Genomic DNA, 15,376 nt, shown 5'->3' with positions numbered 1-15,376 from the left:
ACAATCTTGTTGTTCAAATTGCTAACAATTCGAGCAGTAAATGTGATAAATCTTTTACTAGGCAGCTTGTCCACCTATTCGGACAGATAGGCTCCATAAAGACTCTTTCACATTTGCTAACCGGACTACTAGCAATCAAAATAACAAATTAGTAAACACAATTTTCATTAAAATAACTTGAAAAACTTCCTAATACAATCCATAGTGAACTAAATAATAAATAAATAGATCATTTTCACCATAACATCACAAAAAAGGTAATACTATTAAATCTACAAGTCAATGCCTAATACCAAATGATTTAATCAAAAAAAATTTCGTTTTAAGATCTCACAATCTGTTAAACAAAAATCAAGTCAATCTTTAACAATCCATGACCCAATTGATCACACCCAAATTTTTTTGTTCTTCTTATTTTTTATTAATTGAAAATTTGTAAAGGAAAGTCTTTTCATGTTTGCTTAGGTTTACAAAAAAGTCTAATCCTATGCAAACAAGAAACCAGCAAATTCAACGGAAAAAACATGTTGGTCCCCACAAATTCAAAATCTTCAAATTTTTTGATTTTCTTTTCGTACAAAATAATACAAAATTATTCTAAAAATTTGAAAAAAAATACAGAAAATAAATAGAAAAACAGAGTATATAGGCAAAAAGGCTAGAAGCCAAAAAATAATTTGCATGTTCAAACAAACGGACAAACCGCTTTACTTGTAATGTGTCCCCTCTGCCCAAAGGCCTTGTTCTGTATCTGTCTGTAACGGATCTCACCCCCCCATACCCTCCCCCCATCTCTCTCTCTCTCTCTCCCTTATATACACAGTTAGAATAGAATACTGTTGTTACTGACTTACTGAGCTGTCCCTCTCTATCTCTCTGAGACTATCGTTTTCTTTGAAAGGAGGGCTCGTGAAGTGCATGTGAAGCTTGGCGAGAGATCCACGGACTTGATGATCGAAACGGGTCTCACTATGCTTTGCTTTTTCTGATTCAGGTGATCGGAGTGTTTTCCTTCTTGCTTTTTGCTTCTTCTTCTTCTTCTTCTTCTTCTTGGCTTTTCTGTTTGTTCCCTTTTGTGATGTTACATCAAGTTCTTTTGTTATCTCACTCCCTTATCTAATTCTCTCCCGTTTTGTCAAAATCCGTAATCTTTTACGGGTTTTGAACCAAAATGGTTGAGATTTTGATTGCTGCTGAGATTTGAAAGCATGGGTTTCTGTTAGTTTGTTCTGTTCTTAGTTTTACATGTTCACGGCTCAGAGTTTGGTTTTTGTGTTGTAATCTCATGCATTGGAGCTCAGGTGGTGTTTTGTGGTGGTTAATGCTGCTTCTTGGGGGGTGGCATTTGAGTTTGGTGCTTTCAAAGCTTGGTTCTTTTTGAGCTTGGTTTCTTGGGTTAAAGGTTTTGCGGTGCCTACTTTATGGTTTTTGTTGGTGGGTTTTCTGCCTTCGAGTGAGAAATGATTCGTTTTGAAAGCTTTGTTGTACTTGGGGGGTAGTTTTCTAGTTTGGGGAGTTATTGTTGGAAATGGGGTTACGGGATTTGGTAATAAGTGCTGGGTTATTGATGGAGGATCTCTAGATGCTTGAATTTCGGCATTGCTGTGGGCTTTGATATGCCATCAGTGAGATATAGTTGGTGGGTGTTCAGGAACTTTGTAAAGCTTGTACTGCCATAATTGCAAAGATTGGCGACAGTTATACAATAAGAAATGCTATATACTTTGATTTGTTTCCTTAATTTTAAAGAGATCCTGCTATTGGATGCATTGATGTTCTGATCATGACCAGAGCTGTCCGTAATAGGATTCTTAAGGATGCAAATGGTGATATTAGTGATCATCTACGCAACCACATACATTTGACAAATTGTATTCACTTGAAGAATCATATGCACAAGCAGAGCCCCATATTAGCCGATAGGTCTATTATGAGGGACCTTGTCGTCCTTCAGAGATCAAGATCTCTCAGGGATCCATCTGCAAGTCCTCCCTCATGGCATTCTCCTTCCATTATTGATCTACTCCCGAAGAAGGGTGAAAATGATGCCATGATTCGGGAGGGGAGAAGGTCTATAGGTATTGAGCGTCGGAGGGAAGCTAGGAGGATGTCGGGAAGCTCACCACCCTTAGCTAATTTAGCCACATCAAAAGTTGCACCCGGTGAGGTTGGAGAGGTTAATGATGGGGTAGCGGCAATCAGTGAACATAGTTGCAAGAGTGGAGTTGGGAATGGTAGAAGAGTTAGGAGAGAGGAATCTAGTAGGAAGAGTAGTAGGATTGATGCTTTGCATGGCAATGAGGAGTCTCCACTTTGTCAAGATGGTAATGATTGGGCTCATAATGTTGTTTCGGGAAATTCTGAATCTAAAGATAGATCGAGTAGAAAAAAGGGGAAGCATATTGGAGGTGTTCAACTTAAGACCCTCTCTGAGCAGTTGGATAATGTTCCAATGAATAGTGATGATGTAGCATCTTCTAACATCCGTCTTCGTGGAAGACATTCTCAATGGCAGAAAACTGTTGAGGAACCAGAAGCCAGCATTCATGGGTACTGCAGTGGGTTAAATAGAGTTAACAGGCGCAAGTTTCGAGGCACAAGAAGAGCTCGAGGTGCTACGGCTTCAAGAGATAGTGGAGCTCAGAATGAATTGTCTGTGGCATCTAATACATTAGCTCAAGGTTCACGCCCCAAGTATTCCATGGAAATGGGAGAAGAAGAGTATGCTGAACCGAATGTCACTAGGGCTCCAAAAAATGGGTGTGGGATTCCTTGGAATTGGTCAATAATTCATCACAGAGGTAAAACTATTCTTGACATGGCTGGAAGAAGTTTGTCTTGTGGTTTGTCAGACTCAAGGTTAAAGAAAGCGGGTTCAACTGCGAATGGGCGAGATATGTCTAACATGCCAATGGTATCCGACTACTCAAGCTCATCTACAAGATCTAATGCAGAGGCAGTGCCTCTGCTAGTTGAGGCATCTGGATCTCAGGAAAGCACTGAAAATGCTGGTTGGGTCCGCGATTATTCTGGTGAACTTGGTATTTTTGCTGATAATTTATACAAGCATGATGTTGATTCTGACCTTGCTTCTGAAGCTAGATCTGGTGATCAACACAAGTTGAGAGGCTACCGCAATAGCAGACACAAGAGCCTGACACAAAAGTACATGCCGAGAACCTTCAGGGATCTGGTGGGACAAAATTTAGTAGCACAAGCTCTTCTAAATGCTGTCATGAAAAGGAAGGTTGGTTTGCTATATGTGTTTTATGGACCTCATGGCACAGGTAAAACTTCCTGTGCCCGTATGTTCGCTAGAGCTTTAAATTGCCAGTCTTTGGAACATCCTAAACCTTGTGGCTTTTGCAATTCTTGCATTGCACATGATATGGGTAAGAACAGAAACATAAGGGAAGTTGGTCCAGTCAGTAATTTTGACTTTGAGAGCATTATGGATTTACTTGACAATATGATTGTCTCCCAGCAGCCATCACAGTTTAGAGTGTTTATCTTTGATGACTGTGATACTTTGTCCCCTGATTGCTGGAGTGCCATATCAAAGGTCATTGATCGAGCTCCCAGACGTGTGGTTTTTGTCCTTGTCAGTTCAAGTCTTGATGTTTTGCCTCATATAATCATATCCAGGTGCCAGAAGTTCTTTTTTCCAAAGCTGAAGGACGCTGATATTATTTATACTTTGCAATGGATTGCAAGCAAAGAAGATCTAGAAATTGATAAGGATGCACTAAAACTTATCGCATCAAGATCAGATGGATCATTGAGGGATGCTGAGATGACTCTTGAGCAACTGAGTTTACTTGGGCAGAGAATCTCTGTCCCTCTGGTTCAGGAACTGGTAAGTACTTATTCACTTTTACTTATCAGAATTAGGGCATTATACTTTTCATATACTCTTATATTTGTTAATGCGTATCCTCTTGAAACATTGCAACCAAAAAATTCTTGGTACAAATGTTGGGTGTTATTGATATCAATGAGTACAATGATGTGAATGAAATTGTTGTACGTAATAGGTATTTCTCACCAAAAAATGGTAGTAAAAGTAATTTCGGTGCAAATATGGTGTATTTTAGTCTTAAGATTTATTGATTAGGCATTATAATTATATTAATCATGATTGGGTTTTATGTTTTATACTAATATGATTTTCACGTATTATATGTCAATTGCATATCTTTTTAACCTTGAATATCATGTTTAATGCATTTCTAATTATTTAAACATGAGAAGAGTAATGATAAGAACAAATTTTTATTTTTATTTTTATTTATTTATTTATTTATTTTTTAACTTGGCCCAAGTGGTTAAGGCCTTAGAATTCTAAGATTTGAACCCTCCTAGGTGCAAACAGTTCTTTAGGTCCACACCCGTGGCGAAGCCGAGTCTCATTTGATGTGTGTGTGTGTTGGGGGGGAAGGGTGTCTTGCTTGGGTCCGGGGTTTGCCTTTTACATATGGGTACAAAGTGGCCTTGCCTTGGGAGGGTTCCCATCATTAAAAAAAAAAACTGTATGTTGGTTGTTAGGTTAGAGTTTTATTGTACTTGTACTCATCACATACAAAAAAAGGGATTTTTCTTTATGGTTGTTCAATGTTTCTGTTGTGCGTCATGCTTATGTATATCATGTATTTCTGGTCAATATTTATGCTAATTTCAACATGGATAAACACCTTTCCTAATTGCTTGCTATGCATGTCATGTGCAAGTGTGACTTCATCGTCCTTCCCTCTAATGTCCCCTAATTCATTATTTTTTGTTTGCTAAACCTTCTTGTGTTGCATATCATCTTTGTCCATCCAAAGTTCTTCACTGCATTTGTTGTCTTCACTGACAAATTCCATGTTGGGCCGACTTCAACTTACCCTAGGAATAGAACTTCAGAGTATGCTGATAATAACTGTCAGTATGATTATGTACTTTATTCCTCTTGTAAATCTTAATTTAAAGCTAGTGCCAAAATGATGGTACATATCTAGGCTTTTTTCTTTAATACCATTTACCACTGGACGATTGCCTATGATTACTTTCATATTTCTAGCTCTCATGACTTTCTTGCTCTCTCTTTTTTGTTTTTTTTTTGTTAGGTGTTTCTCTTGTGTACTTCCTACGTACTTGGGTTGTGCCCTTGCACTTTTTAGTGAAATTCGATTACATATAAAAAAAATTCTAAAATGATTCAATCTGGTTTACTTGGTTGCGGTGGCTGTTGTTAGCACTAGCTTTAAATTAAATTATGCTTAGATGACTACCTTTTTTTTTTTTCCTATTCGTGATTGCGAGATTTTCGGTACTTCTTAGGCTGTAGCATAACTATTCTTCATTTTGTATGCATTTCTTATAACACTGTCTGTAGAGCAGGTTGTAGAATATATTATTCTCCATTTTGTTTGCATTTCATATAATACTGGTAGCAGAGCTAGTTCACATGCTCCTTGTATTGTTACTTCTGCTGCTATGATTAGCCTCGCTTGGATAATTGTGACTGAAAACCATGTTAGTCACACAACTGTAGCAACTCCCACAATATATGTATTGGTATATTATATATTCCCATTCCCTGTCTGCTCTTTCTGTCAAATTGACTGCAATCCCTTCTAGGTATTTTCTTTCCAATACTTGTTATAAGTTTCAGATGTCATTGATATAATTATTATTAGTATTATTTTTTTATATATAAGTAATGCAATCTCATTAAAATAGCGCAGAGGGCGCAATCCTAGCACACAAGAAGTATACAAGAGAAATCCCTTGTTAAAGGAGTAAAACAGTAAAAACACAAAATGCAAAAATTTTAAAGAATTAGAACAAGGCAGACTAATATGAGCTGTTATCCATGTCATTGATAATTATTATATATATAGCATACAGGAAATACTTTTCCACCTGCATAACAAGTGAAAGTTATTAAGTCTTTTTTTTTTTTTTCCAGGTTGGGCTTATCTCAGATGAGAAATTGGTAGATCTTCTTGATTTAGCACTCTCTGCAGACACAGTTAATACGGTGAAGAATTTGAGAGTAATAATGGAAACTGGTGTAGAGCCATTAGCTTTGATGTCACAGCTTGCTACAGTAATTACCGATATACTTGCTGGTAGTTATGACTTCAAAAAAGAAAGGCTTAGAAGGAAGTTCTTCCGACGACAACCATGTGAGTAAAAACTGTACCAATTACAAAAATCTACTGATTCATCTATTTATTTACAAGTTGTGGTGACGATGATCATGTTAGCCTCTGCAGATCTATATATCTGAATATCTGTAATAGTGTGGCTCATTTATAAACTCATTGTTATTATCTTCACCTCATTTTTTACAAAAGTCGTATCGATGCCATTTTTCTGTTTTGCAAGCTCTTCCAGCCTTCCTCTTTTAATGATTGATTGAGCTTTGCTCATGCCAACTTTTCCTCTGGTTTTTCTGACTCCAGCTCAATCTGTGTTCTTCTTGATTGCAGTATCCAAAGAAGATATGGAAAAACTGCGTCAAGCTCTGAAAACTTTATCTGAGGCTGAAAAACAACTGAGGATGTCAAATGACAAATTAACATGGCTAACTGCTGCATTGCTTCAACTTGCTCCAGATCAGCAGTACATGTTACCCACTTCTTCAGACAATAGTTTTAATCACAGTCCCCTGGCCCTAAATAATGCGGGTGGAAGGGATTCAGCCAGAAGAGTAGGTGAGCATTCTGGGATGGCCAATAAAGAGAGAACCTTGTCAGCAAACGCCAGAAAAGAAAATTTCCATGCGGGAAGTTCTGCTGATTTCTCTGGAAATGGCACACATAAGGGTATTAGTTTAGAGAAAAAAAGACATGTTGGGACTTGTATGGTTCATCAACAGACATCTGCGTACGCTGCTGATATGACTAAGGTTAGTGGCCGGCAGATTTCTGGTAAAAGCCGTAGAGGAATTGAAGATATCTGGTGGGAGGTGCTTGAGAAAATTCAAATTAATGGCGTAAAGGAGTTTTTGTATCAAGAAGGGAAGCTGATCTCTGTCAGCCTTGGAGCAGGTACCCCCCAGTATGCATTCAAAATCATTCACAAGTGCCATTATAAATGCCCCAGTATCTCACAGTTAGATAGTCTTTTCAAAATTGCCATGTTTTTCTTTTAATTTCATATGTGAAAAATCTTGCATGGAAACTTTGGGATTAATTTGTTTGTGGAGACATAAAATATGGTGCTAAATTGGAAACTCAAAAGCGGAATCAACTTGGGGTTCAACAGCTCTCAAATTAATTGAAATTCCATCACTTCTCATAGTGTACAAGATAATTGGTTTCTTTCTGCTGCCAAAACTCCCATCCAATCTTCTTACCAACATCCTTACATCCATTTTCAACTTTTCAAAAACAGACTATCTTTGAAATATTTATGACCAAACGGTTTCTTTTGCTTTATGCTTTGAGTAGCGTATCCCTCACCTAACAAAAAAATTATAGACAATGGTTCAATTTCCTTTTCCCATTTTTTTCATGTAAGTTAAAAAAAACGAAGTAAAGACATCTAACTCCCAATCATGAGTCGCTCTAATAAAGCTTATGTTTCATTGATGAGAGCTACTAGAAAACTCCAAATAATTTGATCCCCACACCACAGGTCATGCCAAAATTTAATCTTAGAGCCATTTTCTACCTCAAATTTGGTATGCATAGAAAACACCCACAACCCCTCCACATTCTTCCATAACCTCACTGCATACAACCTATAAACCCCATTAGAACGCCACCCACCCCATGAGCTGCTAAATTTTCAATCCACCACAACTCTCCTCAAAAGCCTCTCTTGTGCATATAGTGCCAAAGCCATTTTCCCAAAAGAGGACGATTGAACAACAACAAATTCTGGACCCCAACCCTCCCTTATAAATTGAAGGACAAACCTTGGACCATCTTATCTAGTGAAATTTGAATTCTTCACCTAGCCCACCCCAATAGAAGTCTCGTTGCAACTTCTCTATGTGTTTTGCATCACCAACATGAAGAGGGAAGAGAGACATGAATATATAGGCAAATTGGAAAGGGTGCTCTTGATTAAGGTAATCCACCACCCTTAGACAAATACATCATCTTCCAACCAGCCAAATGACGCTTTATCTTCCAAATAGATTTTGCCTTAAAAGAGTCTCTCAATAGAAGTTTATGATATTTTAAAAGCAAAGAAGAAACCTTGTGGCCCGGAATACTGGCCAAACCATCCACATTATTGACAATACCCACCGAAACCAATTCCGACTTAGCCAAGTTAATTTTTAACCCGGATACATCTTCAAAGCATAAAAATAAGGCGCGCAGATAATGTAGGTGGTTAGGATTAACCCCACAAAAAATCAAGGTGTCATATGCAAGTAGAAGGTGAGAAAAGTTAACCACACCATAGTTCCTAAACCCCATAGAATAGCCTGAAAGAAAGCCCCCATTAATAGTGTAGATATCACTTTACTTAAGGCCTTCACAATAATAACAAACAAGGGTGGCAAATGATCTCCTTGTCTCAAATTGCAGGAACTACTAAAGAATCCAAACGGATTGCCATTCACCAAAACATAAAATCGCACCAAAGAAATACAATGCGCCATCCAAGAGCATCATCTCCCTCTGAATCCACATCTCTTCAACAAGTAGAATAAGAACTCTCAGTTGACATGATCATGCATTCTCAATATCCAATTTGCAAAGCACAATTCTCAGTATCCAATTTGCAAAGCACACCTGGCTTACCAGATCTGATCTTACATCCAGACATTCATTTGCTATAAGCACGGAGTCAAGGATTTGCCTACCTCTAACAAAAGCATTATGGGGCTTCAAGATAATCTTCTTTACAACCCTTCTCAACTTATTGGTTGGCATTTTAGCAATAATCTTGTAAACTTCACTCACAAGACTAATAGGTTGAAAGTCCTTAACATCTATAGTCCCGGATTTCTTCATAATGAGAGCAACGAAAGTGACATTAAGGCTTTTTTTAGAACTTACTTCTAACATGAAATTCATGAAACACCTCCAAAATATCTGCCTTGATCACATCTCAACAACTTGGAAGAACGCCATAGTAAAACCATCAGGGCCTAGCGCTTTTTCACTGTTCATATCTATCACCACCTCAAAAATGTTTCTCCTGAAACGGTCTCTCTAACCAAGAGGTGTCCTCTTTATCAATGGAACCAAAAGCAAGACCATCCAGTTTGGGCTGCCAACTAAACTATTAAGAAAACAAACTATCATAGAAATGCACAATGTGTTCCTTGATTTCAGTTTGATTAGAAGAAACCGGGCCATTTACTAATTGTGACTCAATGGAGTTGTTTCTCCTATTTGACTTGGCCATCCGATGGAAAACATTTGTGCATTTGTCACCCTCTTTTAACCATAGAGCTCGTCCAGATAATAGCATTATCCTTTATCCTAGTTATGCATGACATAGAGTCTAGATTTAGTCCTTTTGAAGCTTAGCATTTTTGTTTTGCATTTAGATGCTATTATTGCTTTCCAAGTTTGTTTATATGACTTCCAGTCTTGTAATATGCCATTCGTGGAACTTTTTGTTGACAAATAACTATAAGATATTGTCTGCTACATCAATGACTGTACTCAAACTAATTATCAAAGATAGAGCTTATTTGGGATTGGTTATAAGTTTGATTATAACATTTGGATCCTATGGGTCACAAATCAAGTGCATTGCTATCTAGAGTGCTTTTAATTCAGCATTTTCCCATATATATTCAATTAGATACATCTCATTTTACGAGTTGCTCCTTTGTGGATAAATGGGCTAGAACTTTTGTTCCCTTCTTTCTTTCTTTCTTCTACTTTTTTTTTTTTTTTTTTTTTTGTTAGTGAATTTGGTATATTTCATATTTCACTATATATATTTACATACTTCTCATTTAAGAGTTGTTAATGCCTATCTACATTTACCTCTTGCTCACTGTCTAATTATCTGTCGAATTAAATGGCATTTTCTTGCAGCCCCTACTGTGCAGTTGGTGTTCAGTTCACACCAGACAAAATTGACTGCAGAGAAGCTTGGGGGGCATATCTTAGAAGCATTTGAGACCGCTCTTGGGTCCCCAGTGACGATTGAAATAAGATGTGAATCAAAGAAAGATTCAGGATCAGGTGTACATGTGCCTCTTGTCTTACCACCTTCAAAGGACGGTTCATCTCAAATTAGAGATACAAATGGGGCCAGCACCCAAGCTCAGATCTTGCAGTCTGACAATCTTGGAATGGGAAGGAGTGAAATTGTAGAAGTAGCAGCTTCTTCCAGGGAACCCAAGGGTAATGAGCATGTTGATAATCATGCAGTGTCTGATAAAAGTGGCTTGGGAGGTTCCCAGGTGGGAGAAGGAACAGTTTCTTCTTCTAAGCAATCAACCATGGCTTCACTCCCAGAAAGAAGAAAGCTTGGGGAACAAAGTCAGAGCCAGAGCCTTGTCAGAAGCAAGGTGTCCCTTGCACATGTAATTCAGCAGGCAGAAGGATGTACACAGCGAAGTGGATGGTCAAAACGCAAAGCAGTTTCTATTGCTGAAAAGCTCGAACAAGAGAATTTGTATGTAAATCAATTCCATTACATTTTCTCAAGAATAATTTCTTTTCCAATTTCACTTGACTATAAAATTGAATTGCATTAGATAGTATACAAGAATCAACCACTATATCTAACTACTAAAATTAAACTGCAAAATTTTAATATCCTTAAATGACTGGACCAGAGCACCTCCTCTCCTCCTAAGAATGAGATGGAGCATGAGGTCATGGGTTAAAACGTGTAACTTACCAATTAAAAAAAAGGTTAAGAGTGTTAGGTATAGGTGTAATAGACATGGATTTGGGTTACATGAAATTTCTTGTCAAGTCTCAGTCCCATCTTCTCAATTCAGTAATTGTATTATCATATGGCTAGATGGGTTCACATAATCCGGTCAAACTATGGGATTTGGCAATTAGAAACAAAGGACAGTCTAAGGTTAAAAAAATCACAATATTTTTTGGAGAAGGTTCAGAAGTTAAGAAATACTCAGAAAATGATATAAAAATATAGAATAAAAGAAGCAGGAGAAGTAATTTTGAATTTTGGGTAGATAATCAGAAAAGGGTTTGCATGAAAGGGATGTCAACTTAACCTTGTTGAAGTAATTTGAAAATGCATCCTGGTAAAAATATATTTTTGCTAATATTTTAAATAAAATGAACTGATTACTGTTTATCTTGCAATTGCACATTTTCTGGAAGGTAAGAAAAGAAGGAAAATGTAGATATACTATTTTCATGAATAAAATTCCAGAAATATGATTTCGAACAAATTTAAATTCGTCTTAATAATGTGACTGCTTAATTTCCCGGAAACTGTCCTCCCAAAGGAGAGACAACAGAAGAGCCTTTCTTCTATTTTCATGAACAAAATGGTGGGATAATTTTCCTAGAACCATTACCTAGATCAATTTTTCCCCAGACAATTACAACTGTTTGGATTAGAAGAAGTTGGCCATGAGAATATTTTGCATGCTTTCAAACACAGTCATGCCTCAGTTTGAATTTGCTCTAAACAAATTCTTGAATTAACAGGAGATTGGAACCAAGATCGAGAAGCTTACTTTGCTGGAAAGCAACTAGAGTAACTCGTCGGAAGGTAATGCATGATTGAATTCATGACAATCTTATGATAGGCTTTTTTAAGTTACAAATATGTATTTTTTAAGACAAAGAAATTGTTATCTTTTAAGAATATTGATGTCTCCTTTCATCCCACTTTACCATGTTGATTTTTCTAGAAATGAGTTAAGTCCAGTATTAGAAGAGGCAGAGTGTTAATTGTAATTGAGTAAAGGTCATATAATGTAATGTTTGTCCTTGTGATGCTAACGAGAAGCATGCTAAGGATCACTCTGATACAAGTCAGTGGTTTGTTTTCAATTCTGTTGTACATTGTTAAGGGCTAATTGATGCAGGATGGGGCTATAGAAGAGCTTCATTACAATCTATTACATAATTAGCCATGTAATCCAGTACATAATACTCATATTACGTGAAATTTTATGCTTGCATAGAGCATATATGGTGTTAAATGTTTCAATCAGAAGTAATGGAGTAGCAAAAATAGGGTAGATTAAGCAAGCAAGGCACTGGTGGTAGATTGATCAATGGGAAATTGGGAATATAATGCATGATGGATATGCACTAGTCCATAGGTATAGGTAGTCATGTTCAGCTGTAGTTATACTTTTCAATCAGGCAGGCTAGGTCAATTGTAAAAAAGCCAACACGTAATATTTTGCTATTTTGTAAACTATTCCCCTTATCCGACTGACAGACTCATACAAATGAGCTTGAGTGGGGTCAAAGTGTCTTGATCAGAGTCTCATATACCCATCGTAATACTTCAACCAACGCCAGTTGCCTTCTTCTCTGAATCATTTTGGCTATGCTTGTCACCTGCTGTTGTTTTCATTATAACCAAAGTATATTAAACTTTTTAGGTGTTATATCCTTTCAAGAGTAGTGCTTAATGTTTTTTCCAAGGCAACATTAGGATTTTTCTTTGCTTCAAGTACATAATGAAAAATAGAACTGATATTAACGTAAAATTATGGGCATATAATAGTTTTTTCTTCTATAATTGGTTGGGCCTAGTTCCATTCATTGCCAAGACTGTCTGAATAAAACTTCCAATTGTTGTCTTCACAAAATTTCCTGAGGTTTAGATTTTGAGTTGGTAAGTTGGGTAAATTATGCACTAAGATCAGTAGTTCTTGTTCCGTCATTTTTCATTTCTATTTGCAGTATGATTAATGGGTACTAATGAGTATGTTATTGTGATCCATTTGAGGATGTTGCTTATGAGTTTGGCCATGTGCAGCTTTCACGTTTGAAAATTAGGACACGGAAACCACATTCGTTGCTGAAGCTTGTCTCCTGTGGAAAGTGTCTCTCAGCTAAATCTCCAAGGTAATACAAGAAAAGAATGGCTTAGAAGAGTGATTGTACGACCTCATTTGCATTACTTGTATTTAGCATTTTTCCTTCAGTTTACTAGGTTAATTTAATCTTCAAATGATTTTTCATTGAATAAAAGTATGATTTAGATCTGATGCGAAAATGTAGGAAACAAATTAGATTGTGCAGCCTCTATTAATGATATAATTTTTTTATGAGCTACAATTTATATTGTTGGGCCTTCCTCTATTCAATCAATTGCAGCCTCCTGTGAGTTTTGGCGGTTTTGGTTCCTATTAATTTTAGAAACTTTTGCCTATCAATAATTATCCTGCGCAAGGCATTGGCATAAGAAATGCGTTACAAAATGCACCTATGCAACTGTTTGCACTTGGAACTTTTCCAACTTGTCTACCTTTTCTTACTGGTAAAATGGGTAGATGGATATATGCATTATGTAATCTGTATTATGGAACTGTGAGACGAGAAGTGGTAGAATGAGTGTCTACGCTGGGCTTACTTAAAGTGGAAGAATAAGACTGCCTCATTTGGTACATACCTCCCTTGACACTGCAATGCCCATCATACCTAGCTTGTACATTGAGCTCTCAATATCTAAAAGTCACTGATTGTTCTTAATTTTCATTGAGAATGTTGAAATGTGTTGCCTCTTTTCCTTATGTGTATAATTTTTACTATGTATATGTGACTTTTTGCTTCCCCCTAGACCATCAATCTTTCTGTCTACCATGTTTCATTAGTTCCTTTGAATCCCTTTGCAAAGTGGAAAAGGATAATAATAATAATAATATTAAGCTTTTGACATGTATGCATGAAAAGATTTAGCACCTCTCTTGGGCAACTTTCAGTTTTGTGATATTCAGGTTTTTTTTTTTTTTTTTTGGCCCAAAGGCTGGGCTGCACAATGGGGTGGCCTGCCCATACACAAAAGTACAAAAGGATTGATCAAGGAACTGACCTGGCCAAAGACAAACCATTTTTGTCTAATCTGAAAGCTGTTTCAATCCAAACTATTTCACCCCTTCAGCACACATTGATTGTTGCAGAGTTAAAGAGTGCTCAGTTAAGAGTCCCCTAACTTGTGTTCTTGTTTTCTCTTCTCAAAATAATACATTAACAAATAATTTAAAAGAAAAAAACACGTTTTACTTGTATGTCACATCGAAACACTTTTTTTCAAACCAAAAATAAAAAAATACCCCCAAAACATGGTAACAATTAACAAATATACTAGTTATTTGTACTTTTCCATAGTTAGTCAATAGAATGATGTTATACCCTTGTTTGAGTACATATTAGTCAAACAAATTGGTTTCTTTTTTCTTGGTAATAAGTTTTCTGGTTTCTCACTTTGGCACTAAAATCTAATAATTTGTCTCAAAGAAGGTGCCTTTTTTTCTTCAAGTATAATTTGAATGAGAGAGTTGTCCTTACTGACCCGGATCTTTAGTAATTGTTTGAGAATATTATATCACAGATTACTTCTTTTTGCCTGTTTCCTGTTTATTTTCTTCAATAGCAATGTTTACGCAAATTGTTTAATCAACTGGTCTCGTACTCCATTTTTGACCCAACACTGACGCTTGACAGAAACTGCTTCTTCTTCTTATGCTGCTTTGTTTTCATACAGACAATCTAATTGTCTGGGTGTTTCTGAATTGGTTGCTTCCAGATAGTGGCATCTCTTAAATTTGATCCTCAAAATCAGCTCTTTCATAGATAGTCATGAACTCCTAACATGAACAAAGCCACCACTAGATTGGGATTCATCACTATTGCAAATTGCTCCTTGATTGGAACTTCCTACACTCCCTAAGCATTCCAAAGCGCGCTTTTTTTATTTTTCAAGTATTGGTATATTGGGATTTCCGGTTATTAGACTGTCTGGGTTACGGGGCCCTATTTGGTGCATCTTGCATTCTAGGCTGTTCGGAGCAGGTGAGTCCCACAACGTGCAAGCCCCTCTGTAAGAGGGTCAAAATTTTCATACGGATCCTAACTATCCTAATATGAACTTGCGAAATGTAGTCATATATCCATGACATCAATTGGATTTAATTAATGGTAAAGCCTTGACTTCTTTGTCGAGAGTGTAAGAACATGACTGGTCTGAATTGGGAACACCGTGGTCGGTCTGTTTGGAATCTGGAAAGCGACCGGAATGAGCTGCATATTTTCTTGCTTCGCTGAAAGGCAAGCCTTTTTGAAAGAAGTCCAAAAGTGGTGATATTCTCGTATGGAAGCATATGTGAACGTACACCCACAGCTTCGGAAGGACAGGAGGCAACTTCTTTGAAGTGTTTGTATAATTTGTGTAAAGGTGGAGTTGAAAGAGCAAGAACAAAGAATGATGGTGAGTATGCTGATGACCCTACCACCATGTT

The 15,376-nt window shown here is 36.9% G+C and overlaps 1 protein-coding gene across 1 annotated transcript; it reads left to right on the top strand.

Annotated features, from left to right (window-relative positions):
• The first annotated feature begins 785 nt into the window (after positions 1–785).
• On the top strand, positions 786–13,204 carry LOC132170907 (protein STICHEL-like 3). Its single transcript, XM_059582061.1, has 7 exons — positions 786–994; positions 1,302–3,856; positions 5,951–6,170; positions 6,477–7,037; positions 10,002–10,587; positions 11,604–11,667; positions 12,895–13,204. Exons 2-7 carry the CDS (start codon positions 1,784–1,786, stop codon positions 12,985–12,987), a joined length of 3,597 nt encoding a protein of 1,198 aa, XP_059438044.1. The 5' UTR covers positions 786–994; positions 1,302–1,783; the 3' UTR covers positions 12,988–13,204.
• The last annotated feature ends 2,172 nt before the right edge of the window (positions 13,205–15,376 follow it).

This window comes from Corylus avellana, chromosome ca2 (genome assembly GCF_901000735.1).
Source record: "Corylus avellana chromosome ca2, CavTom2PMs-1.0".
NCBI classification, from domain to species: domain Eukaryota; kingdom Viridiplantae; phylum Streptophyta; class Magnoliopsida; order Fagales; family Betulaceae; genus Corylus; species Corylus avellana.
This window is presented reverse-complemented; position numbering and strand designations above follow the sequence as displayed.